General features: G+C 54.1%; 1 protein-coding gene and 1 long non-coding RNA gene across 3 annotated transcripts; both read left to right on the forward strand.

Moving 5' to 3' along the window:
* Nucleotides 1–223: 223 nt before the first annotated feature.
* On the forward strand, nt 224–25,636 carry SSU72 (SSU72 homolog, RNA polymerase II CTD phosphatase). 2 transcript variants are annotated; one of them, XM_045898917.3, is made up of 5 exons: nt 224–483; nt 10,017–10,160; nt 22,888–23,027; nt 23,553–23,671; nt 25,130–25,636. In XM_045898917.3, exons 1-5 carry the CDS (start codon nt 404–406, stop codon nt 25,229–25,231), a joined length of 585 nt encoding a protein of 194 aa, XP_045754873.1. In that variant the 5' UTR covers nt 224–403; the 3' UTR covers nt 25,232–25,636. The 2 variants fall into 2 exon arrangements, with proteins under 2 accessions (XP_045754873.1, XP_064446188.1); XM_064590118.1 differs by lacking the exon at nt 224–483 and adding an exon at nt 585–1,171.
* Nucleotides 10,167–22,628, forward strand: LOC135364235 (uncharacterized). Its single transcript, XR_010411147.1, has 2 exons — nt 10,167–10,656; nt 18,172–22,628. It is a non-coding gene; the product is annotated as an uncharacterized LOC135364235 (long non-coding RNA).
* Nucleotides 25,637–25,755: the final 119 nt, after the last annotated feature.

Genomic DNA, 25,755 nt, shown 5'->3' on the forward strand with positions numbered 1-25,755 from the left:
ACGGGCGACGGCGCGACGCCTTCGCGTCACTCCCAGCGACGGCGGCAGGGTTCCGTGACGTAATGCCACCGCGGGGCTCCGGGCCGAGGGAGGCCCCCGAGAAGCGCTCGGGCGGCGGCCGCACCCGCCCGGAGCAGCAGCGCGCGCACTGGGGACTCGGCGCCCGGGGGCGGGGCCTCCCTCCCGCCTCCTCCCGTGGCCCGGCGCTGTGCGCCGGCGCGGGTAGGCCGCCAGGACGCCGCGTGCACGCCTGCGCCTCGCGTCCTGACGCTCTACGTCGCCGCCGCCGCCGCCTGGGCGTCCTGACTTCCGGGCGCCGCGGCCGCCATATTGCTCGCGCGGAAGCGCCGCCGCTGGGTGGGGGTTCCGGAGCGGCTGCGTCGCGGTCGGTGAGGCCGCCGCTATGCCGTCGTCGCCGCTGCGGGTGGCGGTGGTGTGCTCGAGCAACCAGAACCGGAGCATGGAGGCGCACAACATCCTCAGGTAGTTGGGGCCTCCGCCCTGGCCCGGCGCGCCCTGTCGGACGCCGGCCGGCCGGCCGTCCCTCCGCGCCCTCCCCCCGGTCCTGCCCGGCCGCGCTTCCCGGCCCGGGCCCGTGTTGGGCGGCCGTCCCGCTCCCCGCTCCCTTAGGCCCGATGCCGGCGGCCGGGCAGGCGGGGCGGGGCGGGGCGAGGCGGCCGCCGGCGCTGGGCTCGCTGGTTCCGGGGCCGAGCGCAGCGCGGAGTCCACTAGGCTCGCTCGTCCGCGGGGCGCCCCACATGTTTCTCAGCGTCGCGGGAAAGTTGAGGTTTTGAGCCCGGCGGTTCCCGGTCGCTCAGAACTCTCGATAAACCCAAAGGCGTGGTGGGTTTGCCTCCGCTTTGCTGGCATGTCTGTGCGTCCGAAAACAGCGGACCTTCCGAGGCATTTCCACCCGGGGCCCCGAGTGCCGGGGCCGGGGTAGGAGTCCCCGAGGCGGTCGTGTCCGACGACGGTCTCCGGGCTGCTGGAAAACCCGCACTCCGTAACCTCGGGGTAAGGCAGGTCTTAAAAAAGCCAAAAGCCCCCAAACACCGGAACGGCCGATGTTGTTAACTCCGTGGATTGTGTGTTTGTCCCTGTCTACACGGAATCGTGAGCAGAAAAACGCCCTCCTCCCCAAAGCCTCCAGCCGCCGGCTTCCGGACTACGCGTGAGTTCGGTTTGCCCTTGTGGTTCGTATGTCAGTCCTGACGTCTTTCTGTGACCCTGGCGTTGTGTGTTTTTAATAAAAGTTTATCCCCGCTTGGTAAGTTTTCTCGTTCAAAATCACTTCGCAAAATGTGGAATTGACTGCTTGCGCCACAGTTGAAGTTGGGTAGACAGGTCAGCTCTGACGGGAAAGCGGAGCCGAAACTGCCTCTCTTGCCGAGGTTTCCCCATGGCATAAAGGACGACGGCGCCGCTCCTCTTCGGTACCACATTCCAACTTGAACTCTGCTCAGTAACTCGGAAAACCCAGGATTTCCTGCCCCTTCTCCTTTTTTTTTTTTAAAAGATTTTATTTATTTATTCATGAGAGAGAGAGGCAGAGGGAGAAACAGGCTCCCCGCGGAGCAGGGAGCCCGACGCGGGGCTCGATCCCAGGACCCTGGGATCATGACCTGAGCCGAAGGCAGACGCTTAACCGACTGAGCCACCCAGGCACCCCATTAAGATTTTACTTATTTGAGAGAGAGAGAGAGCACGAGCAGAGGGACAAGCAGACCCTGTGCTGAACATGGAGGCCAACAGCGGGCCTCAATCCCAGGACCCCGAGATCATGACCTGAGCCGAAGGCAGACGCTTAACGACTGAGCCACCCAGGCATCCCCCCCTTCTCCTTTTTTTAACGAAGGTAGAAGTGTCCGGGTTCCAGGATCTGCTAGTTAGTTAGGAGTCTGATTTTTCCTAACCTACCCCCACGCTGCCCACGGTATTCAGTTAATGCCATTTTTTGTTAGGATGGGATGCTTTGAACCTAACGATTCAGTGTGAAGGTTGTTTTTAAACGGAAACCTTTAAAATCGCAAACTTGTTTTAAAACGAGGAATGTGCTAGTATTAAGTTTACAGTCACTTAAAGTCCAGTAAACGTAAGGAAAAGAACGTAAGGTTAACACTCCCGGAAAGTTACTCAAGGAAAATGCGGTTTAACATCCTCAGTTAGGACAGTGATCTGGAGACGGCCTCCTCCTGCTGGTTCTGGCTGGCGGGCTGACATAACGGAGTTGAGATGAAATCTGACAAAAGAGAATGTTTCTGACTTGAAGCAGCTTTGCAGTGAAGCCAGTTCCGAAACTTGCCCATCTGATACTTCCCTGAGAGGGCACTACAGGCGACATGTCCTTGTGTGGCTCACAGCAGCGGTAGCCGGCACAGCACTGGGTCTCCTTTGGAAATGGGGGCACAGAGGAACCCCTCCAAATAATCGGCAAGTCGAAGTGCTTAGGTGTGCTTGTACCCATTTTACTGTGTTTCAGATTTAGTCAAAAAGACTCAGAACGAAGGCAAAAGAGGTAAGTTTAGGGTAGCCTGTATTATTGACATCGTGAATGTGACATTAATGTAGACATAAGTCTTCAATTGCTAAAATACCTATACCTGGGGGATGTTTTCCTTTGTTAGAAAATAGTGTTTGTTTATAAAAAGATCTCTCTGTAAACAGAATACGTTGAAGAATGAGGCGACGACCGTTCCTCACAGGACCGGCGTGGCACCTTCTGGGTGTGTCCTGTGTGTACCTAAACTGAAGGGACATTAAAATGTTTGGTAATTTCTCTTCACATAGTGTTAGATTTTAGTTCTTATTTTGACGTATTGAATTTGAATACATTTATTCGTATTGAGTAATGGCAGCGGTTACAAAATCAGGATACAGTAATCCAGAGGAATTCTGTGCAGCAATTAATTTTGTAGCCAACCCCAGCCTAGTAGACATTTTGGCTGTTTTTTATCTTTCACTCTTAAAATGTCAACATCCTTGTGCCATATAAATATTTTTGCACAGTTTTCTGATGGTTTCCTTGGATGAATTCCTAGGGGTAGAATTGCTGAGTCAAAAGGTAGGCATATTTTACATTTTCATATATTTTGCCAGACTGCCTTCCAGAAAAGTACCTATTTATAGAATTCCTGTTTTCTCAGTCTGAGCATTATTTTCATTTTTTCACGCTGCTAGGGCAAAAGAGGATCTCACCCTCCTTTAGTTTTGAAATAGCTATTGAGATGGAACAGGTTCTCATGTCATTTTCACTTTTGACAATTATTTGTGGCTTTATCTCTATTTGGATTATTTACAGCATTTAAAAGCATCTTTAGGAACTTGATATGGTGGTTTTGGTACTACCTGAGACCTTATGACCGTCAGGGCCTTACAGAGGATGTTTGTGAAACACAGGAAGACAAATATCAAAAGGAATGCAGTTAATTGAACCTGCACAGGGGGGTAGTTTTATTTTTTATTTTTATTTTTTTAAAAGATTTTATTTATTTATTTGAGAGAGAAAATGAGACAGAGAGAACATGAGAGGGGGGAGGATCAGAGGGAGAAGCAGACTCCCCGCCGAGCAGGGAGCCCGATGCGGGACTCGATCCCAAGACTCCAGGACCACGACCTGAGCCTAAGGCAGTCGCCCAACCAACTGAGCCACCCAGGCGCCCCTGGGGCGTAGTTTTGTTAATGAAACCTTTTTTATTTTTGCCCTATTGAAAATCAGCTTTGACTATTTTCTGACAAGTCAAATACAAATGGTAATAAATGTTGGCGTTTTTAGTCATAATGTTCCCTGGGGTGATCATTTTTGATCTTTTGAGACTAAATTGTTTCAAATACCAGCCCTGGGAGCTCTTTAGGTTTTTTAGGAGTGTTTTCCACACAGGCTTCTGTTATTTGTACACTGTAGATTGAGATTTCCCTTTGGAGCCAATTATTTTTTATTCAGAATGATCTAGATGTTAAGGGCATGTTGATTTTTGGAAGTTCTCTGATTGTAGCCATTCAAAACAAATTTTAAAGACAGACTTCTGCATATTGCTGAACTGAGTTTTCAAGTCTCTTTTCAGTCCTAAGGCAGTGTGATTTGGGGAACATGAGCAGAGGCTGCAAATGAGGAAACCAGGTTGAGAGTCAGTCTCTTGAGCTGCTCTCTGTCAGGTGCTTTCTAAATGCCATTTGATTTCATCCACACTTAACACAGGTGAGAAGACAGTACCCAGAACAGGCAGCCCTTGCTTGTGAGTGACAGTAAGGATTTGGACATAAAGGGCTCTGGTTATGATGAGTAACAGCTGAGACTCCAGATGGGAAAAGCATGGGCTGAAGAAGGGGCTAGGGTGAGGGGAGGGCAACAATCAGCTTAAGGTCCCATGGTTCTCCAATTTGGGATAGGGCTCTCAAATCATGACCAGAGCATGTGGGCTCCCAGCCACACTGTGTTTGCGGCAAGATTGGATGTCCTCTCTCAGATGGGACCAAGTCTCAGGCTGCTTCTGGTTGTGCTGTAGGAGTATGCCCAGTCATAGTGCCGAACCTAATGCCCTGGTCTTGGACCCATTTCCGGAAGTCTCTTGTCCTTTACTAGGGAGGGATAGTCAGTTATGCCCTGAAGCCTCTCTGCCTGCACCTTTTGATATTTTGGTTCTAGGTATCCTTGAAGAAAGGAAACTGGGAACCATTTAAGAAGGTGAAAGGATTAGAAATCATGACTTTAAGAATGGCAGAGAATGCAGAAGAGGCGCCTACAGAGGAACACATTTGCCTTCCTAGGTTTTAAGGGACTGCGTTGTTTTTTATCTTCAGGAGGCAGAACTAAAGTGAGGAGGATGGGTGGAGGGGGGTCAGTTTTTGTGCAAACATGGATTCAAAACTGGGTAGACCAGGGTAACAGCACCAACAGCTAAAACATTCTTTGCTGCATCTCCAGTCTTTTACAGATGAGAACAGGTGGAGCCTAGAGCAGGGAAGATTGTTCAGCAGTTTCACACCTGTTAGTAACACATCCACTTAGGGTTGGAGCAGGAAAGCAGCACGTTGGTGGTCGTTTGTCGCTGGACCATCCTAAGTACCAGATCTTGAGGGCCTGCTGTGCCGGCCCTGGGTAGAGGGGGGACACTGGACAGGCTGACAGCAACCAGCAAAGCAAGGTGGCCAGCAAGAAGCCGAGGTTGAGGAAAAGCAGCTGTGGAGGGAGAGATGTCTAAGCCGGGGTGCTGACTGGGGGGGGCTAAACATAAAGGCACACTTGTCACAAGCTTGACACAATGATCTCATGCTTGGCTGCTCAGTTTTGTTGTTGACCTTGTAGGAGGATAAGAATAAGGTGTAAACCCTAGAAAATATGTACTGAGATGTGTCTACAGCCCATGTTTAGCAGGTGATGATGTGAAGTTTACTGGCGCACTCACATTTCAGAAGAATTCATCTTGCGGTCTTCTGGCTGTGGTACAGTGACGTTGTGGGTAGGCCCCCGAGTGCGATGGCTTGTGAGCGGTTGGTTTGTGTTCTGTAAGTGTGAGGTCGTCACGTAGCAGCAGCGAGTGATGTGCCTGTAGGGAAGGTGACCTGGGATTGCGAGTGCATCGCGCCCTACTTAGAGTCACTGTGTGCTTTCTGCAGTTTGGCTGGAGGTCTAGGATTTCAGTCTTGGCCAAAAAAAAAAAAAAAATGCTTGAAATTGATTAATCATCGCATTATGGGAAACAGAAAACATAACGTAACCCATGCTGTTAACTTGGATGTTTGCTTATGATCCTTTTTGATGTTCATTTGAACGTCATCATTTTACCGTTAGCCATTGGGATAACAATGGAAACAATTCTCTTTCCCAAAATTTGACATTTTCTGTGATAGGTTCTTTATGATAGGGTTGTTGGTACTTGTAAAGACATTTGATAAACATTTTGTCTGGAAGCTTAGTTAAACATACAAAATAGTTGGCCCTTGAGACGAGGCCTCTAGGTTGTCAGGAATGTTTTTATGGCAGTGGTGCTTTTATGTAAGACAGTTGTCACGCTGCAGGTTGGGCTGCTCTGTCAGTTGCATCAGTTTTGAAGAAACGGCGCTGCTGTTGCTAATTAGCCTTTTTGCCACTTGGGAACATTCTTTTTTTTTTTTTTTTTAAATATTTTTTAGAGACAGACACAGCGAGAGAAGGAACACAAGCTGGGGGAGTGGGAGAGGGAGAAGCAGGCTTCCCACGAGCAGGAAGCCCGATGCGGGGCTCGATCCCAGGACCCTGGGGTCATGACCTGAGCCGAAGGCAGACGCTTAACGACTGAGCCACCCAGGTGCCCCCACTTGGGAACATTCTTTTGGGGGAAGAACAAACTGCACTTCATTTTGTTTTTAAATATACTTGACTGCCATTTCAGAAAATTGGGGTGGGCGGTGAGAGGCCCCTAGACTGTTTCTAATGTCGGGGGTCAGCTGACTTCATTCAGAGTCGCCCCTGTCCCTTTGGAGATCCAGCAGTCACCCCCTCGGAAGCCTTGTTAAAGATCAGCCAGGTGGAATGTTGGGCTAGATTATCTTTGGGATGATCTACTTTTACGGATATGAACAGACTAAAGTGGAGAATCTTCCACTTGGACACCTAATGCAAGCCTCAACCTACTGTGACAGAAGATGTGTAGAAGAGATAGGTGGGCCTGCCAGGTGGCATCGTCCAGGAGATTCAGACTCGGGCTGCCCCAGCAGGATGGGGGATGTGAGTCCCTGCACCAGGGGCTCTCCATCTGGAGCCTCCCAGGAGCCCTGTGGGTAGGTTTCAGGTGGCCTGTCTGCCCTACCCCAACCTGAAACACCCAGGGCCCTGTCCAGGGTCTCTGCATCACGGGGTGTGTGCTGTGAAGCACTCTGAGGTGCCCTGTCTCCTATTTCCCACTCCCCCAGGACCCCGTCTGCTCCTGCCCTGTGGCTTTTTCCATCACTGTCCTCTCACTGTCCTGTGTACCGGACGCTTTACCTACTTTGTCGCCCCCCCCCCCCAACTGTCGAAGAAGAGGGAGTTGGGTCTGTTTGGATCACTGTTGTATCCCCAGCACATAGTAAGCTCTAGGAAACATTGTTGAATCAAAATGGAATGGTAAACCTGCCACCAGTGGAAGGGGTGGTGGTTTTTAGTTTTTGAAGCTTTAGTCCCATCCTTGGGGGTCTTATTTCTGTGGGCTCTGTGGCTTCATAGCACACGTCCCTCCTTTCCCCCGCCTGCTGGAGAGGCAGTGCCTTGACATACGGGTATTGGGTGTGCGACTGGCCCAGTGCCCTCGAAGTACACCAGCCCTGGACGCAGGTGAAATAGTCGGTGGAGTTGGCTTACCAGCGCCCAGGATACTTGTGCCGCTTCTGGGCTCCTTGCTTTTCCCTGAGTCACACAGGGAACTCAAAGGAGACTTGAGGGCTGGCAGGCTTCGAGGAGGGTCATGCTGCCGACCCAGGGTTAGTCTCAGGAGCGCATGTGATCGAGTGTCAGAAACATTGGTTATCTTGAGGGTTGTTTCAACGGTTCAGGTATACGTGGGCCTTGGTTTGCTAACCAGAAATCTGCTGTTAGCTGTGCTCTTTGTCACGAGTGATGTTCTGGGGCCAGCTTGCACAGCTTGGACTTTAGCGACGCAGGCACGTGACTCAGCTCTTACCAGCCTCAGAGGACTTGGGTGAGGTGTTGAAATGAAACGTGACAAGAATGCTCTTTTTTTTTTTTTTTAAGATTTTATTTATTTATTTATTTGAGAGAGAGAATGAGAGACAGAGAGCATGAGAGGGAGGAGGGTCAGAGGGAGAAGCAGACTCCCTGCTGAGCAGGGAGCCCGATGCGGGACTCGATCCCGGGACTCCAGGATCATGATCTGAGCCGAAGGCAGTCGCTTAACCAACTGAGCCACCCAGGCGCCCCGACAAGAATGCTCTTGAAGATTACTGTTCCGGTGTGTGCTTACTCGGTACTTCGTGTAGGTGCCAGGTGTGGGGGCTTCTCCTCCTCCGGGGACGCGGCGCCTCCCGGGCCTCTGTGCTGCTAGAGCTGGACGTGTTTCCACTCTTCACTTTTCCTGTGAATAATTGCAGATTTGTGGTGTGTGTGGCACCCCTCACCTTCTTCACATTGGCAACAGGACCCTGCTGGGTGGAGGGACACGCAGGTTGGCTCTTGTCTTTGGTTACATTCGGGGCTGCAGGAAGTGTCCTTCGGTGGGGCCGTTTGCAGATGTGTCTGCACGTGTCCCGTAGGATGGACTTGCAGAGTGGAGGGGACAGCGGTTTCCACTTGCTGGATGTTGGTGCCTTCTCCAGAGGCTCGCGAGTCCTCCGAGTGAGGTTTCCCTCCCGTGTATAATTGTTACTCATTTGCCGTTTGCCCGATACTTATGTGCCTGCTGTGTGCTGCTCTGGGTGCTGGGGACAGAGCAGTGAGCCGAAGGGACGATGTCCTTACCGTGTGGCGCTGATGAGGCAGTGGGAGAGTGCTAACCCATAAGCAGACTTTGACCTTTATAGGGTGCATCTCTTACGATGAGTGAGATGAAGCTGTTTCCTTCCCTGTGACTTTTAGGCCCATACCTTTTCCCCTCTGTGGGGTTTATTCATTTCATTCTCTATGTCAGGGTGTTCTCCACGTTGTCGCTGTTGACATTTTAGATTGGAGGGCTGTGGTTTAGCAGCCTCCCTGGCCTCTGGATGCCAGGAGCACCTCTCTGTTGTGAAAACCAAAAATATCTCCAGACATAGTCAAAACCTAGAAAAGCTTGAGACTGTTATCACGGGGATTTCAGAGCCAGATGGGCCTGTGAGAAGGATGGAGGCACCAGTGGAAACGTGTGTTCTCCGCGAGTCCTGCCGCCCGGGAAGTTCCTTCAGATGCAGAAGTTAACATGGTTTACAGATAGAGAGCTGTGATGAGAAGGCTGGTCTTTTTCAGACGCTTTTAACGCTTAAAAATTTTATTGACTCTGAGTTTGGAAGCTTGCACGTTCTACGCCAGACTAACTTTGGCACGGGACTGCAGCCGACCCGAGAGAGGTTATCCGTGGTGACAGGGCACCATAGGCCCTTATGTCTGTGAGGTTTGTTTTCAGATGACATTTGTTACAGTGCAAGTTGTCACTCACGGGCCGCACTTCATGCACACTCCCCGGGTTTGTCAGGAGACACATTTGGTCCCTTCTCTCCCCTTGGACTCCAGGTTACAAGAGTCTGCACAGCAGCTTGGGAGCTGCTTGTTCTGGAGCCTTGTGGCCGACGTGACCATGTAAGAGGCTGTGGGGGTGCCCCCGTGGGCCCGATGCCCCTGGGCTCTCAGTTCTGGTTTCCCGGCAAGCTCCGGCTCACAGGAAGTCGGGACTGGACGCGTGGCGCATGCTCCCTGTGGTGGCGCGGGCTGTCACGTCTGTGGGAGTTTTGTAGAAGTCACACACTAGGCGGTCCTGTGAACCTGAACCCTCTGCAGAGGTCAGGGCAGTGGTCAGGTGTGTTCCAGAGGAAATCTTGCCTAACTCTGCATGTCTGTGGGGCCTCTGAGGGTCAGAGAGGTTCTGGAGGGATGCAGTGAACAGCTGTGGTGCTCACACGCCACCTTGTAATGCGTTAGCAGGCCCTTTGTCTTCTGTCTCGACTGGTTTCATCCAGTTTTTGTGTAATATGTTACAGGATTTTTTCTAAAGATTTATTTATTATTAGAGCACACGTGCACACACGTGAATGGGGGGAGGGCAGAGGGAGAGAATCTCAAGCAAACTCCCCGCTGAGCGCAGAGCCTGACACAGGGCTGGATCCCACGACCCCAAGACCATGACCTGAGCTGAAACCAAGAGTCGGACGCTCAACCGAGTCACCCAGACGCCCCAGTATGCTATAGGATTTTTAAAAATTTGTGACGAAAATGCTTAAAGTTAAGAATTTAAAAACATGTCCGTAGTATCAACAGTGACTCGTTTTGTCTACTTTCCATTTCACATTCCTTGGTTTTAGAATTTTGTGTCTTAATCCAACTGTGATTTTTTCTTCTCTGCTTCTTTGTCTTTCAGCAAACGGGGATTCAGTGTCCGGTCCTTTGGAACAGGAACTCACGTGAAGCTCCCAGGACCAGCGCCCGACAAGCCAAATGTTTATGATTTCAAAACTACATATGATCAGATGTACAATGATCTCCTTAGGAAGGACAAAGAACTGTATCCCAGTGGGTCGCCCTTTCAGAAACCCCACATGCTTGTCTCTGGAGGTGTCATCTGACGTGTGTGTCACTCTGCCCTCCAGTTCAGGGGTGCCTGTGACACGTGCTTAGCGGCTGCCTCTGCGTGGTGTGCTGAGTCCCGGCACACGTGACGCGGAGGTGGACGTGTAGGGCACGCAGGTGCAGACGTGGAGCCTGTGTTGACAAGGTGAGGGCGGGTTCCGGCGTAGCTTCAACAGGGCAGCGTAGGTGAGGAAGGCAGAAACCACAGGGTGGAGTTGCTTTTCGCACTGCAGGGCTGCCCGCTGCTCCCCTCCACCCTCCGCCCTCCGCAGGTAGGTGTGCGAAGGCACACGTAGGCAGGCTGCCTCACACATCTCTGCCATGTTTGCTACCAAAGGAAGCATGTTAGAAGCACATAATTTGAGAGAACTTCATTTCAGGAAGAGGCAAAACAGACTGGATCTGCTACTTAAGACTCATGTGAAAGAAAGGTATTTTTTTATTATTCTTCATTTTGAGAGAGAGAGAGCGTGTGCCCAAGCGGGAGGTGCAGGGGGAGAAGGAGAGGGAATCCCAAGCAGACTCTGCGCTGGGCACAGAGCCCACCGTGGGGCTCAGTCTCACGACCCTGAGATCACAACCTGAGCTCAAACCAAGAGTCGGACGCTTAACCGTCTGAGCCATCCAGGCGCCCCCAGAAAGGTATTTTTTAAACAAGTGTTATGAACGTGGCATCAGGCCGTACAGTGGCTCAGATCATTGTTGCCTGGCCTTTGCTTGGGGCGCTTCATGATCGCCCATGCTGCTTTGGGACTTCTGGGTCTCCTTGTTACAGTGAGGGACTTCTGGTTCTCAGGACGGAGCCCAAACATACGCCGAGTGAGAGGAGTATAAACACCAGAGAGAAAACCCTGTCCTCATGTTGGTGCTTTTGCAATTTTTAATAAACTACACGTGTTTTCTGTAAATCTATAGATTACTTAGTGGGGAGTGTGGCCCCAAAGGTCATTCTAGCAAAGTGTAAAACTGGACCCCGACAGTCACTCCATATGGCCCCGGTGCTCTCCTCTCTCTCCTACAATTAGAGAGCTGTCGGGGCGTTGAGGCCGAAGTGCCGTAGTGGGGCATGTGGGGCTGTCTGTGGGAGGCGGGAGTCCAGGACTTGCGGTGCGGCATCCCCGAGGTCGTCCTGGGAAGTCCTGGGTGCCCCCCTTTCCCAGAAGCCGCAGAGCCTGCGTATTTCTGGTGAGCTGTGCGCTGGTCTTTGTATCGCAGGGCCATGCACGGCTCACGTCCTTGGGCCAAGAGGGAGGGCCGGGCTCTGGCTCCGCTAGAGGCAGCATCTCGGAAAGGCTGCTCTCCCTGAAATTCTCCTTTGTGTTGAGAGCCGCCCTTAAGCCTTGCAGGGAAGTGTTGACCACTAGCCCCTTATCCTGGAGAAACCTGTGACCTTAACCCCAGGTTTTTCTAACTTGCTACGAACTCTTCATGTGTCTTTAAGCTTATCTCGAGACTGTGTCTGTTTTTGAAGATTCTTCAGCTAGCACCATTCATTTTTAAACTCGTACTCAACGAGAGAAACAACAGATGATAACGCACTCATCATACTACCTTAGTTATTACAAATGAGGCCTTCTGACATTGGAGCTGACCGTGATCTTTCTGTTTCTAGGAGTGGGCAGCACTTAACCACTTTTTAAGACTGGAACAAGAGGGATTTGGAGTAGAAGGGTTGATGTGCGTGTCTTAGCAGTTCTGAATGAAGGAGCAGAGACCATATATATGCTCAGAATTCAGAATCTCCTTTGTGGGCTGACCTCGTACAGATGCACGGTCTCCCCACGGAGCATCTAGTCCAGGAGACGGCCACACATCGTGGGGAAGGTGTGGTGGTTGGGGGACATGGCTGTTCCCACTGTCACCAGCAGTATTTGCCTCCTGAGACCCTGCGTAGGAAGGTCGCCTTCACGGACCTCCCCTTTTGATTACCCCTCATGAGGCTCTGGGAGAGAGACACCTTTGTCGGTTTGTTGACTTCACTTGGGTGGGATTTTGTCCTCTAGGAAGGGTGCCGAGTACAGCCCTGGGCCAGTGAAGAAGGGGCATCTGCTCCAGCTGGGTCGGTGTGCACACTGGCAGGACTCTGGGGGCGGGGGCACAGGTCTTTCACGCCTGAGGGGAACAGAGGGAAGGAGGCGGTGGAGGAGGATGGGCTGTGTGTTGGGAGTCGACACCTGGCTTGGGAGGTGCCCCGAGGACACGGGAGGGGAATACCTGACTAGCGATGGCTGTGGGGGGTGCCCTGGTGTTTTGGTCGCTTCTGCATTGGCATCTGAGACAAGAAGCAGAGAAGCACTAGAAGCCAGGTCTGTAACCTAGAATACTGGGGCTTCTGTGGAGGCCGGGAGGTGAGGCGGAGTGGCCTGGTGGCAGGCGTTGGGCTCCCCGTGTGTGCGTGCACAGCGCTCCTGAGGCTGAGTGTGGGGCCCTGACGTTATTAAGCTCTCAGTACGTTTTGGCCAGTGGTCCTATTTGTGTGAAAGCACCTTATTTCTGAAACTGTTTGGCTCTTTGTAGGTGGTTTTCCCTGTGGTTTTCTGTGAGCAGGGTGGGCCTCGGCAAGCGCTGGCCTGCGGTCCCTGCAGGAGGACCTGCCCCTGGGAGACCGAGGAGGCCAGGGACGCGAGTTGGGTTAGAAACCTTGTCAAACTAACCCTAAACTAATTAGTGAAGCTAGACTGGGCTGGTTACCAGTTCCCTGTGGGGATTATCTACTGTAGTACAGGGAATCCAAGTTGGCCTGACCCTGCGCAGGCCACCGGAAACGTCCGGTTTCTCTCTAGCCAGGGGTGCCGTGGGTTTTATACAGAAGAGCGGTGTTGGGAGAGAGTCCACGTAGCGGGTGAAGTGCAGTCCGTGGGCGCCAGTGTGTCTCACGGGGCTGTGCAGCCATTGCCACGGCAGATTCTAGCACATTTTTAAATCTTACTTAAATTCAGTTAATTAACACAGTGTATCATTAGTTTCAGAGGTAGAGTTCAGTGATTCGTCAGTTGTAGACCACACCCCATGCTCATTCCATCACGTGCCCCCCTTCATGCCCGTCACCCCATTCCCCCTCCCCCCCCATGAAGACCCCCTGCCCCCAGCAACCCCGGTCTACCTTCTGTCTCTGGGTGTGCCTCTCCCACATGTTTCCTACACACGGAGCCCTGCAGCGTGTGGTGTCTTCTGGAGTGGGCTCCCCCCAGCATGTTTTTGAGGCTCACCCATGTGGTGGCGAGGATCAAGCTATTTTTAAATGTAATCTTTTTTCTCTTAACCTTTTTGTCTTCCTTTGCCTTGGAGTTATTTTGAATACAGAGCAGCCTTAAACTTGGTGTTTTGCCCTGTGGGCTTCAGCACAGCTCCCAGGGTAGACTTCTGGAGTTTTTCTCCTTTTCCTTCCGGAGCCGTGCACCAGGCTGGAGCTGCCCTGGGCTACCCTCACTGAGGGAGCGGAGTCTGCAGCTGAACCCTCAGCCTGCCTGGAGGACCCTCGCCGGAACGAGAACATTGTTCCTTCTCCATGTATGAAGGGCCCGGCTGGGGCCTCACGCACAGGATCACTGGGCCCCGGAGGCGGGGGGGGGGGGTTCTGCATGAGGTGTGATGGGGAGCCCATCTCAGAGCTTTCAGTAGATCATCGCTTTGGGAACTACAAAATCACTTATCTTAAAAAGCAAGTAACTATATCTTTAAATAATAGTGGGATTTTTAATACGAGAGACCAGTTGCTCCTTAAACTCTTGATTGGAAACACAAGTAGAACGAGCACTTTCTGGGATCCTGACTTTGTCGGCGCAATTAGGAGACACTTGGGAGCCTGTATCCAGCACACTTTCCTAATTGTTCTCCCATCTTTTGTACTCACCTTAGGGATTTAGCCTTTTTTAAACCACATACTCATTTTCATCCTCTGGCTGTGCTGTCTTTTAGGCCTTGGGCTACTGTATGTGTGCAGGTGACCCCGAGCGACACAGGTGTGCCCTGCACAGGGCCACGGATGGGCAGTTCTCTTGATGATCCAGCACAGCCCTGGAAATGTCTTTTCTCATGATTTCCTTAACATTTTTTCTCCATATTACTTTATTCTAAGAATAGAGTATGTGATGTCTGTAAACTGTCTTCGTGCGCTGTTGATGTTATCAGTGAGGTTTCTGGTCAACAGTGGGCTGTCAGGTTTTTGGAGAGTCAGTCATACTTGGATTTTCGTCTGCAGGGGGCGCCCCTCACCCCGGTGTTGTTCAAGGGTCCGCTGTATGTATACCCGGTTCTTCACGGTGCACTTTTTCATGCTTTGGGGTAAAAGCTGAAAATAAAGATGATTTCTAAGATTGTAGATCCCCACAGCCTCCTGATCCCTGTTGTTCTGCAGTAGGGCCACTGGCCTTTTCCTTTTGTTGGGGTCTCCCCGGGCTCTTGTTTGAAGCTCAGCGTGCCTTCTCCTGCTGGGCCTGTCGTGGGAACGGTTCCTGCAGCTCAAGCCCGTGCTTTGTTAACCTGCCCCCAGACGGCTCGCCGCCCTTGAGGTGTCGGGCGCTGTCTTCGCTTCCGCCGTATCATCGGATCCTATCTTGTTTCACGCTGGTTGGCAGCTACGTTTTTAAGTAGTTTTTGAAAACAGTGTTCATCTGTTTAACAAATGAGCATGTTCCTAAGCCAAACACTGATCTCTAGAGAAACTCTCTTCTAGTTTTGCTGATATTTAAGCTTTCAGGTTTTAGGAAAGCACTCGTGTTTTAAAAATATAAATCACGGCCTTAAGATACTCCAGAGGAGGCAGAAGAGCCGCCATCATGTCTCATCTGGGGAGATGCCAGATGTTGAACAGAGACGGCTGGGTAGCTGCCAGGGGTCACTTGCGCGTCTGGGCGTAACAGAGCCACGCTGACCTCGCCCACGGCTTCCAGAGCTTGCCCAGGGCAGGGAACGGACCTGGTCTTCCCAGCCCACGGTAGGTGAGATGCTGACACCAGGCGTGTTGAAAGTGGGTTATGTGAAGTAGATCACACCTGTGGTTTCACATTGTCTGATAACCTCACAGGTGGTGGGAGGAGGACACTGTAGACCAGCCAGGACTCCTGGCCGCCGAGCCTCATGGTGGGGCAGCCGCTAGGATGGGTTCCTGTGGCTCGGGAGCTGACTTTGAAATTTCCTCCAGGGGTTCCCAGGTTCTCGTTTGTGCAACCCATGTGCTTTGCAAAAACTGCTTGGATTTCCAAAATGAATTTATTTCTTACTAGAAGGAAGTCCTAGCTCAAAAGCTTTTTATTTAGTGGTTCTCAGAGTGTGGTTCTGGGATTCCAGCTGTCCCCACAGCCCTTTCAGAAGATGCCAGGCTCAAAGCTGTTTGCTCTTTGCCTTTCCCACTCTCCCTCAGTGCGCCAAGGGCTCTGTCTGAGGCTCCCACCTACCGCCAACCAGTCCTCCCTCTGGTGGCTGGTGGGCTGTGTTTGTATTGTTGTGAAGACCTGCAACAGCCCCGGGGTGGCCCCAAACCTGCCCCCTCCCGGAAGCACTGGGCTCTGCCTCTCCAGCTGTCTTCTTCCTCTCAGGACAGGGAGGAAGGGGGACAGTCAGAGGTGCTGGGTGCAGTGGGTCCCTGTGAGGCCTGTGGAGACCAGACCTGCGGGCTGTGGTGAGGCCACCGTGTGCCACTCCTGTCCTACAGTTTGCCAGCTTAAGAGCAGCCGTAAGAAATCTCTTCCTTCCATACTCTTTAGTGCTTTGCCCTGAAAACGGGCTGAGGGGTGTCTCCTGTATCCATACAGGTCAGGGGTGGCCCGGGTTCCCGCGTGTCCCCCTTTACTTGGGCCTTTCCTCCTTGCCCTCTGCTTGGTAGCACTTGGCATGCTTCTACATGTGTGGTCTCCTTTGGCCTTTCGCCCCTGAATCTAAACTCGGGCTGGCGCGGCCTGTGGCACGTAGCCAGCGCTGGATGGTGGAAATCAGGTCAGCTGCCGTGAGCTCTGATGGGGGTGGGCTCGGTGGGCATGTGGGAGTGCATGCTCTTCCCAGGGCCGGGGGGCCTGGCCAGGCCTTGAGCGGGAGGACGTGCAGGGGGTTGAGTGGGAGGGCTCCAGGGAGATGCCAGGCCGAGCAGGAGGTGTGGGTCTGGGTCCCAGTGGTCCTTCCAGCGACAGGCACGGCTTTTCCACCAGCCTCGGGGGCCGAGTGCCCACTGAGGGAGCCCCGGTGGAGACGCTGCTCCAGCTGCGTCCCCCTTGGTACAGACGACTGCATTTGGGAGTGTAGAGTGTAGGCACCACATCAGGGCGTCGTCCTGCCCACACTGTGTCGCCAGCAGATGCCCTCAGCCCTCTGTCCAGAAGGGGCTCCCAGTGGGTGTGTGACCTCTAAAACAAGGAGCCTCGTCAGAGTGCCTTGGAGGACACACATCGTGAAGAGTGGGAAAGAACTGTCATCGGCACCTTCGTCGGGGTGGGCCTGGTTGCTGCCCTGGCCCCAGAGCAGGTCTGAGCCACACGTTCTGCGCCTGGACGATGGGCCTCTTCCGGGACAGCAGCCGTCCCTGTCCCAGCCCCACTCAGGGCACACCGGGCATCACCATTACCCCCAAGAGTAAGATTTTGAGGTCTTTATAAGGAAAAGCCCCTGCCAGGCCCTGTTTCACGCAGTTCTGGGTGCATCCCAGGTAGCGGGAGATGCTCAGTGACGCCCTTCTCTCTCCATGGCCTCTGCTCAGCTTGGATTTCTGCTGATGGTGACCCTCGCCGTCCGCTCATCCTCGGCCACGGATGTTCTCCCTACTGGCTGTTCCCGCTGTCCCCAGAGGCCTGTGGCTCTGGCCTCCCCTGCTGGTCCCCATGAGGAGTCCGCTGGGGGCAGGTGGGTTGGTTTACGGTGACCATTGGCCCCTTGGATGGACTCCTCATCCTCCCTCCGAGGTAGACAGGTTTGTTGTGCCAAATGCGTTGTTTGGACGGTGTCGCAGCTGAGCAGGGGCGGGGTCAGGCGGGGACCGTTTCAGCTCAGTGACCACCCTGGGCTTTGTTTAGTTACTGTGTCCTGTTCCGGCTTTTGGCTTACCTTTTTTTTTTTCCCCTTTTTTAAGCTTCTTAAATTTTGTGGTAAGACAACTATTTTTCTTTAAATCACTTAAGTAACTAGAATTTCAGTGAGGAAGAGGGTCTTACTTTTCCCTTGTACTCGGTTGCAGTAATGTTGGACGTCTGGGTTGCTGCAGACTGTTCCCAGCCCGCAGGCTGCTGCCTTCCGCCGGCAGAGCTCCGCGCGCGTTATCCCCGCGGTGGCCGCCATCCCCTGCTGCTGGACTCAGCCTTCCTCCCCACGGGGGGCTTGGTTGGGACTTAGTCCAGTCTCAAACCATTTATGTAGAAAAGACATGGTATTGCAGACTAAATTCATAATTTTAAAACTTTTTTTCAGAAAGTTTCAAAAAGTACGTGTTCACTAAAAGTCTTCATCTTCAGGCTCAGCTTTTTGTTTTGAGGTTAAAATTTTTATAAAATTAAACAGCTGGGGATAGGTGCGCGTGTCTGTGAAACAGAGACTAAGGGGGGGTTGCCCAGCCAGCTCCGTTGGTGGAGCTGTGACTCTTGATCTCCGGGTTGAGACTTTGATCTCCATGGTGGGCGTAGAGCCTGCTTTAAAAACACACACACGCACAAAGTATTTTTCCCACTGTAATTTATTTATTCAGCCATGTTATTTTAAAAAGTTTTTTTGGCGACCATTCAAATTTAAGTGAATACAGTGTTTTACCCTATCTGGACAGGTGGTCATCTACTACTTCTGTTATTTAAAAGTCTCCTATAACTTACTTAAACTCAGCCTTGCTGGACCGTGCATTACGGTGGACCCTTGTCATCTGCTCACATCTGCCGACTTACAGCGGCCAGGAGTGAGACCCTCTCTCTCTCTAAAGCTGGACGAGCCTCAGGCGAGGTCCTGAACTTTGACCCCGCTATCCCCATCTCCAGGTTTTGGAGCAGGTGGCTGCCGGCACGAAGGATCGAAGAATTGTCCGGCCAGTACTTTGAGACCCCGTTCAAAGGGGGGCGTTTCCTTTGAAGAAATGGGATGGCTTAACCCTCCCCTCCACAGTCGCCGATGCTTGGTGCAGATCAGCCGGAGGGGAGCAGAAACTGCTGTGCTGCGTGGGGGGCAGTCTGTCCACGCGGGGCAGCCGGCACCTCCCAGAAGCATCTGTTCCAAGCAGCACAGCTTGCAAAGTGCCAGCTTAGGCAGATCAGGCAGCATCTTTCTGCGCGCCCCGAGCCAATCACTCAGATGAGACGAGAGCTGCCCCCTCCTCAGAACTGGAACGGTCCCCAGTGAGGCTGGGGGCCGCCCTGGACGATGCTGCGACTGGGGCTGCTGCCACAGGCACGTGCACAGCGTGATCGCAAACGCAGAGGCCTTCGTCCCAACACGTTCTCTGCCAATGTTAGCCCAGCAAAAGGGACTTCGCCGCCACTGCGATTCTGTGTGCGGTCGTGGGCGCCTCTGCCTCGGTGTGCCTGCTGTTGGTCCCTGCTGCCCGCGGGCCTCGCCTCCCAGGCCTGGGTCCCCACTTAGAGCACTCGCATCGCCACGTGGCAGGTTGGTGGCCCCGGGAGGCCTCAGATCCCCACACCCTGAATGTGCAAACCCAGAGGCTTGCTTTCCTAATGTTCTTTATTTTTTCACCTGAGTAACATTTGTGCCTAAAAATGGTGATGTTGACATCTCCTGGCGGGCTCCCGGGGGCTGTGTTCTCCGGGAGGTGCCGAGCTCGTGTGTCTGCAGGGTCCATTGTGTTCCTCACTGTTCGCTTTGGGGACGTGGCCATTTGACTAACGTGAAATGATCCTGGAAGGTCCGCGAGGAGGCAGGCGTGTGACTGCCACTGCCTGTGGTTCTTGGGGTTGTGTTTTTAAAGAGGCCTTCGACGAAGCCCGGGAGGTTTTGTTCCAACAGATTCTCGGTGACACGGCCCACACAGCGTCCGGCCCTGGGCGTGTGGGGCCGGGCACCGCTTCACGCTGTGGCCCTGAGCGGACCGTCCTGGCCGCGCTGTGTGGGCCGGGGGTCGGGGGGGCAGCCACCCGTGTGTCCACTGAATGCTGGAGCTCGCGGGGCCGCAGGCCCGCCCCATTCACACCTCAGTTGGTGCTGATTTGAAGTGAAGGCAGAAATGTTGCAACTACATGATCCTGAGATCTGAACTAAACACTAATTGTTCCTGTGATGGGTGGGAAGACCCAGTTCCCCGTTGAGGGGCTGCCCTTCCACCGGGTACCTGCAGGGCAGCAGGTGCCTAAAAGACTCCAGCTGCATGTAGGGGGTTCCCTGGACGCCTCCCCCCCTTCTCACGTGTTGCACACTCCAGAGGGAAGCCTCGGGGGCAGGAAGGGGTCCCGGTGGATTCTTGAGGCCAGCAGAGAAGAGAAGAGAGAAGGGCAGGCTCCTGACTGAGGGTTCTAATTTCTTGGGCCAGGGAGTTTTCCCTCGTCGTGGGTTTGGGATTGGGAGATTGCCCTGGGCTTCCCGGGAGCATGGCCCTGCTGACCTGGATGCTGTATTCTGTCCTCGAGCCTTTGGGGGGCTTTCAGAAGCTCCACACACCCCTGGGGCACAGCTGGCTGTCGTCCGTCTCGGGGCCATGGGCCTGGGTTCAGCACAGCGGCAACCCTCTCAGCGTCACCCACGCCCACAGCTGTGTCTGGAGTGGCCCCGGTGGCCCAGCCAGCAGGGCAGGTGGCTGGCGCTTGGGCACTTCTGAGCTGAGCTGCCTTTGAGGATCTTTCCCCAGAGGGGACTTGGGTCCCCACATAAGAATTCTTGTTCCATGTCTTATGTTTCCATTTGATCAAGCCTAAAATCGGAAGTAAAACTAGATTATAGGATTCAAAAAGATGAACAGGTTCTCTAGGTGTGGCCCACTCTTGGGAATCCTCAACTACATAGGATTTGGGTTCACATCCAAGGCCAGAAAGTGGAAAGACCTGAATTAGGCATGGCAGCGTTTGGGACAGCAGGTGGTGATACCCCACCGGTGTGTCCTCGGGGCTGTTCGCTCAGCATCTCTGAAATAGGCTTGCTTTTACTGGGCGAAAATCAGTTTGGTCCAGCCAGGGCCTGACCCTGCCGCCATGAGCATGTTAACCCCTATGGTGGGTGTAAGGGGAGCCCAGGGGCCCCCCAGGGTGAAGCTTCTGGCTTCCCCTGGTTGCAGAGTGGGAACACTTGGGGCCTGTGGGGCAGTGGCACTCTGACAAGGTCTGAATTGTTCGTTGGATGGTTAAGACCCCCGAGTGTTTCAAGAGGATCCTTTCTGTGCTCCCTGTGGTGGGACACAGAGCACCAGGTCTCTCCCTGGGCCCTCCCACCCTCCAGGTGCCCCCAGATCTGTGCCGGCCTCGCAGCTGTGGGAGGGGGTGGTTGGACGGACGGACTCACGTGCTCCTTCACCTGTTGCAGGTGAGAGCATGAAGACACGTGCCTTCTGAAGGCCAGGGGCTAGGAGAGCATGGTGGCTCCTCGGCCTCAGACCACGTTGCTCAGCGGGGCGGGGGTGGGGGGCCTCACCCAGAGGTCTGCATTGCACAAGAGCCAGAATGCGTACCTGTGGCTTCATCCCCATCTCCTCGGCCTTCAGGAGGTATCTCAGGTTCATGTGGAGGCTGAAGCTTCACTAGGAGCCTCCCCCCGATCCACCCCAGGGCACTTTTGGTCAGGGTGCTGGGGAGAGGGGGCGCCCGCATGCCACATCCTATGCCCCCACCCACCTAGGAACCCAGTTTCCTAGTCCGGTCAAGGGAGCTCGTTTCTCAGGAGGGTGTGACCTGCTGGTGAGACTCTGGCCTCCTGCCCTGCCGTCCCTGGCGGCGCCGTCCTGCCTTTGGGAGTTGGCTGGCCGCTCACTCAACACGGGCAGCCAGGCTGGTGGCTGGTCCAGGCCTGTGTGTGCTGGGGTATCTCGCTGCACTCTGGTGGCTGTCACATCCTGTTCCTGTCCTCGCGTGGTTTCCAGGGGGGCTCTGGAGCGGCCGGTGGGTTTGTGGGTTCATCTCCAAGGGCTCCTAGCTTGTCCACTTCCACCTGGCCCAGCCCGGGCCTTGCATCACTGTTGTTTGCCAGAAGACAGTCCAAATGGGCTACTGTTGCTACTTTCCTCATCCACTGCTGAGGGTTGGGGTTTGATCCCTGAACTAGGCACTTTTTCTTTCGTTTGTTCTTCTTCTATATAAATCACTGAGGCTTAAGTAAAGGAGGGGCAGTTTGGCGGGGCCCTAGGGGCACTGCTGCGAGCGCCTAGTGGCCCCATCCCTCCTCAAGGGCGGGGCCTGGGAGCCAGAGGCGAGCTGCAAGCCGCATGCCCCTGGGTGGCGGTCTGTCTCCCGGGACGCGCTGGAGCTCGGCAGTCTTCGTCCTGCCGGCGGAGTTCGGGCAGCGGGACCAAGGGCCCTCCTGACTGCTTCGGCCGCCTCTGTCCTCCCTGTTCACACAGGGGCCTGTTCCGAGCCGTGTCTTCACACTGGACTCGGACGCCAAGCGCGTGAAGGGCCGAGTGCTGCTTGGCCTGCGTGTGGGCTCACAGCCGCCCCGGGTGGGCGCAGAGTGGGGCAGGGGGGTGGGGGCGGGAGGGGGTGGGCCGGCAGCGGGCCCAGCCCAGGGACATGCATCATGGGTGGGACGCTTGGCTAAAAAATGACCAGATGGAAAAGCACCTCCCGGCTAACAGTCACATGTCTTTTCAACTTAGAACTCTTCTGTAGACCGCTTGAATACATTCTGGAAGTTCTCTAGAAAGGCAGGAAATGTATTTTGAATAATAGGAGCTTAAGCAAATTGTTGTAACTTAACATCTGGGAAAGCCATTAAATGTATCACTCAGAAATCCTCAGTCAGCTAGTCTATGTCTCTTTAAACAGAATTAATGAGGTGCTTATCCCCAGCTGTCAGGAACGACCTTTAGAGACCATGGCCCCGTCTTTAGGGCCTTTGTCCCAGTCTCTTTGAGGGCGATGAACCCTACCCCTGGGGCCCTGAGTATAGACCGGGCCACTGGGGTTGGGTGGGGGTAGGCCGCACACCTCTGCTGTGCGTGTCCCCTCAGCCCCGCGGGACTCTGGGCCCTCTAGGCTCTGGGCCTCCCTCACTCTCTGTTTTCAGTTAACCTGGGGCTTCTGCCCCCTGCACCCTCTTCTTGCTGCTGAAGTTCCCTTTCTTGGTGGTTTCCAGATTTTTCTGGTACTGCTGTAACTGAGCAGATTTGGGGAGACTGGCTTTGTCTTTGCTGAAGAGCTTGTGCTCAGTGTGAATGGTCACCGAGTTGCTGCAGGAGGAGTCAAAGCAGCAGGTTGAAGAAAGGAGAGCGAAGGTTGCAGATATCAGGTCTCTGCTTTCTGGAAAGGGGTTGGTGTGAAGGCTGTGGCCAGCCTGGCAGGCTGAGGTGAGCGTGTGTAGAGATGCTGGTCAGGGCCAGTCTGCAGGGCTTAAGGCAAGCGCCTTCCCCACGGGCTTGTCTTCTGCAGGACCCAGGGGGCGGGCACGGCCCACTCCCCAGAACTGCCTCAACCCTTCCGTTGCTTCGATGCACCTGCTGGGGAGGGCTGTGCTGGTATTTGCTCAAGGCGCTGAGCTGGGCGGGGGTTTAGGCGCTCCTGGGTTTGAGAAAAGTCTTTCTAAAGTTCCTTGACTCTAGCACTTAGCTATACGCAGAATGGCATCTTACATATGTTGGACAGAAATAAGAGGATCAAGCCGCGGCCAGAAAGGTTCCAGAACTGCAGAGACCTGTTTGATCTGATCCTCACCTGTGAAGAGAGAGTGTACGATCAGGTGGTGGAAGGTAAGGCTGCAGACCGAGTGTGCCCGGAGTGCCTGGGCCACTTCGCCCGTCATGGCCTCAGTGGCCTCCCTGGGCAGGACGTGCAGCTGCTTCCAGGGCTGGGGAAGGTGGTCAAGGCCGTAGAGAGGAGGCCCCCAGCCTGTAGGGCCCACCTGAGGATGGAGGTGGGGGTGGGAGATTGTAGCCTTTGGCTGGTCATGTTCATCCATGCAGAACCACCTGTGTGTTGGCTGAGCACATAGTGCAGGTTTTAGGGTCTTTGGGGTGCATGAAGAGCATGTGTGAAACGAAGGAACCAGGGGCCTGGTACTTGGTGAGTGAAAATGCTGTCGGATGCTCTACTCCAGGCAGCCTGGCTGTTGGTGAGTGAGACCAGCTGGTCGGCACGTTGAGGCTGATGATCACCAGGTGTCCTTGAATCACACCGGGCTTGGGAGTGCTCGGCCTGGTTGACCGCCCCGGGGCCAGGGAGCAGGTGCCCTGGTTCCATGGCCTCTGACTGCCGTGTCGTCCTGGTCCCGTTAGATCTGAATTCCAGGGAGCAGGAGACCTGCCAGCCAGTGCACGTGATCAATGTGGACATCCAGGACAACCACGAAGAGGCCACCCTGGGGGCGTTCCTCATCTGCGAGCTGTGTCAGTGTGTGAGTGCCCCGCCCCCGTTGCTGCCGCACGCCTGCTCTGGCCCAGGGGCCCAGGTGTGCCTGCCCTGGGGTCCCCGGGAGCAGTCTCTGCCGGAGGGATGACCAGGACCATCTCCTCCTGACACACAGGTTTTACCAGGAGAGGGGCTGTCCCGCAGTTTAGTTCGTGTTCATGTTGGGGTAATTTCAGATGTTCAAACCCAGATCAGCACAGGGCACCCATCGACCACGTGGCTTTGATTTAAGAACTTCTGTGCTTTTTCTTCGGGTGACGGAAGTGCAGTGTCCTGCTCAGTGTCTGGCCGTGTGCCCACCAAGGGCTTCTGCCAAAATCCCAGTCAGGTCTAGCAGAGCCCAGGGGCCCCCAGAGCTCTGTGGATGCTGTCATGTCCTCTTCTGCACCCTCAGGACCTGTCGGTCCTTGGCCTTCCCCGAGTGGCCCTGGGCATCCTGCCTTGTGTGGAAAACCGTAGGGGCTTTGCAGCTACTATGCAGCTATGCTCAGAGCAAAAACATTTCCTCTTAGGCCTGGCAAAAGGACCTATCCAAGGAGAGACCCATATGCCTTGTCCTATAGGTTCTGCCCGTGAGATCTGCATTTAAGTCAGGTGACTCTGAGTGACAGAAAAATGAGTGAAACGTGGCTTAACCAAGAAGTCCAGAGACAGGCAGGCCTGGACTGGTTTGCCACGGGAGGGGCCCAGGTCCTCCTCTCTCGTTGCATCCAGCACAGCTCCTGTTCCCAAGATGCCTCATGGCCCAGCATGGCTGCTGAAGCTCCAGCACTTGTGCCCATGTTCTGGCCATTATGCAGGAGAATGGGCTGAAGAGGAACACAAGTCCCAGAAGTTGCACATGTGACTTCCATTTGGGTCACCTTGACAAGCGAGTTACAGAGGGGCTGCTCTTCACTTCGGAGTGGCACTGCTTACAGGCCAAGACTCAGGCCAGTGAATAGCCTCAGCCATGGTCCACCCCATACCAGCCCTGAATCAGCCTTGAGCTGGCCGCTGGCCGCACCTCCTCCTTTAGGGCAGTGGTTCTCCACCAGGGGACGTCCCGCCACATCTGCACACATCTGTGGGTCTCACAACGTGGGGGTTATGCTAGGGGCAGCACTAGGATGGAGGCCACAGATGTTCAGCTGCACTGCAGAGCCTGGGCTGGCTTCGTCACTGGGTGCCTTTGAGCAAGTGACTGCACCTTGGCAGAGTGGGGGGCCGTGAGCTTCCATAGTTCATGTACAGGGGGCGTCCGAGGGCAGGCCCGGCTGCAGGCTCCCTGCCTCCCTTCCCTGGTGGGATCGCCCCCAACCCTCTGTCCTCAGGCCCCGGCCTGGGGTGGGTGGGAATGAGTCTGCAGAGCGGAGGACAGCACAAGCTCATCAGGTGTTGCCCTCGCTTTTGCTGGGGGCGGGGTTGGGGCCGGGGCTCAGGGTGGCCTGTGTGCTCTCCCCAGATTCAGCACACAGAGGACATGGAGAACGAGATCGATGAGCTGCTCCAGGAGTTCGAGGAGAAGAGCGGCAGAGCCTTCCTGCACACGGTCTGCTTCTACTGACCCACCTGGCCTGGCGCCCGGGGCGCCACCCACCCTCCTGAAGCCGTCTTTTTGAGCTTCCTTTTGTTAATACTTTTTCCTTCCTGATATTTGTCTTTACTTTTAGGTATTCTGCCGGCCACGGCAGTGGTACCCAATAAACTGCATAGGAAATGCAAGGACACACAGATGCCAGATTCAAAACAATCACGTTTTCTCCCTCCCGCTTTTACTTACGAGTGGGATGTTGATTGTAAAGGTTTTTTTTTTTTTTTCTTTACCCAGAAAAGTAAACAACGGTTTATGGTACATTTCCCCCATGCATTTGTGGCTTTCATTGTGGTCCCTTCCCCTCTGCTTCCCAAACTTGCTGGAATGTACAAATAACCTGAATAAAGCAATGGGCTTTACCTTGCTAGGAAAGAATCTGCAGTTGTCCAGTAAATCCATGTTGCTGGTCGTTTTCGCTTTGTCCTGAGTCCCCAGCTGGCTTGCTCCTGCCCAACTGCCACAGGTCCCTCTGGAGGGACCCCTGGGCCTTCTGA

This window comes from Mirounga angustirostris, unplaced genomic scaffold (genome assembly GCF_029215605.1).
Source record: "Mirounga angustirostris isolate CCGP_5_RB_7025 unplaced genomic scaffold, mMirAng1.0.hap1 SCAF_4, whole genome shotgun sequence".
NCBI classification, from domain to species: domain Eukaryota; kingdom Metazoa; phylum Chordata; class Mammalia; order Carnivora; family Phocidae; genus Mirounga; species Mirounga angustirostris.

What these genes read in the sequence shown, in the direction of transcription:
- SSU72 (XM_064590118.1), top strand. Translation starts at nt 1,065, where the DNA reads ATGTTGTTAACTCCGTGGATTGTGTGTTTGTCCCTGTCTACACGGAAT. An exon ending in CGCCGGCTTCCGGACTACGC is followed by an intron (nt 1,172 to 10,016) that starts GTGAGTTCGGTT and finishes TTTGTCTTTCAG; the next exon opens with CAAACGGGGATTCAGTGTCC. An exon ending in CTTAGGAAGGACAAAGAACT is followed by an intron (nt 10,161 to 22,887) that starts GTATCCCAGTGG and finishes TCTAGCACTTAG; the next exon opens with CTATACGCAGAATGGCATCT.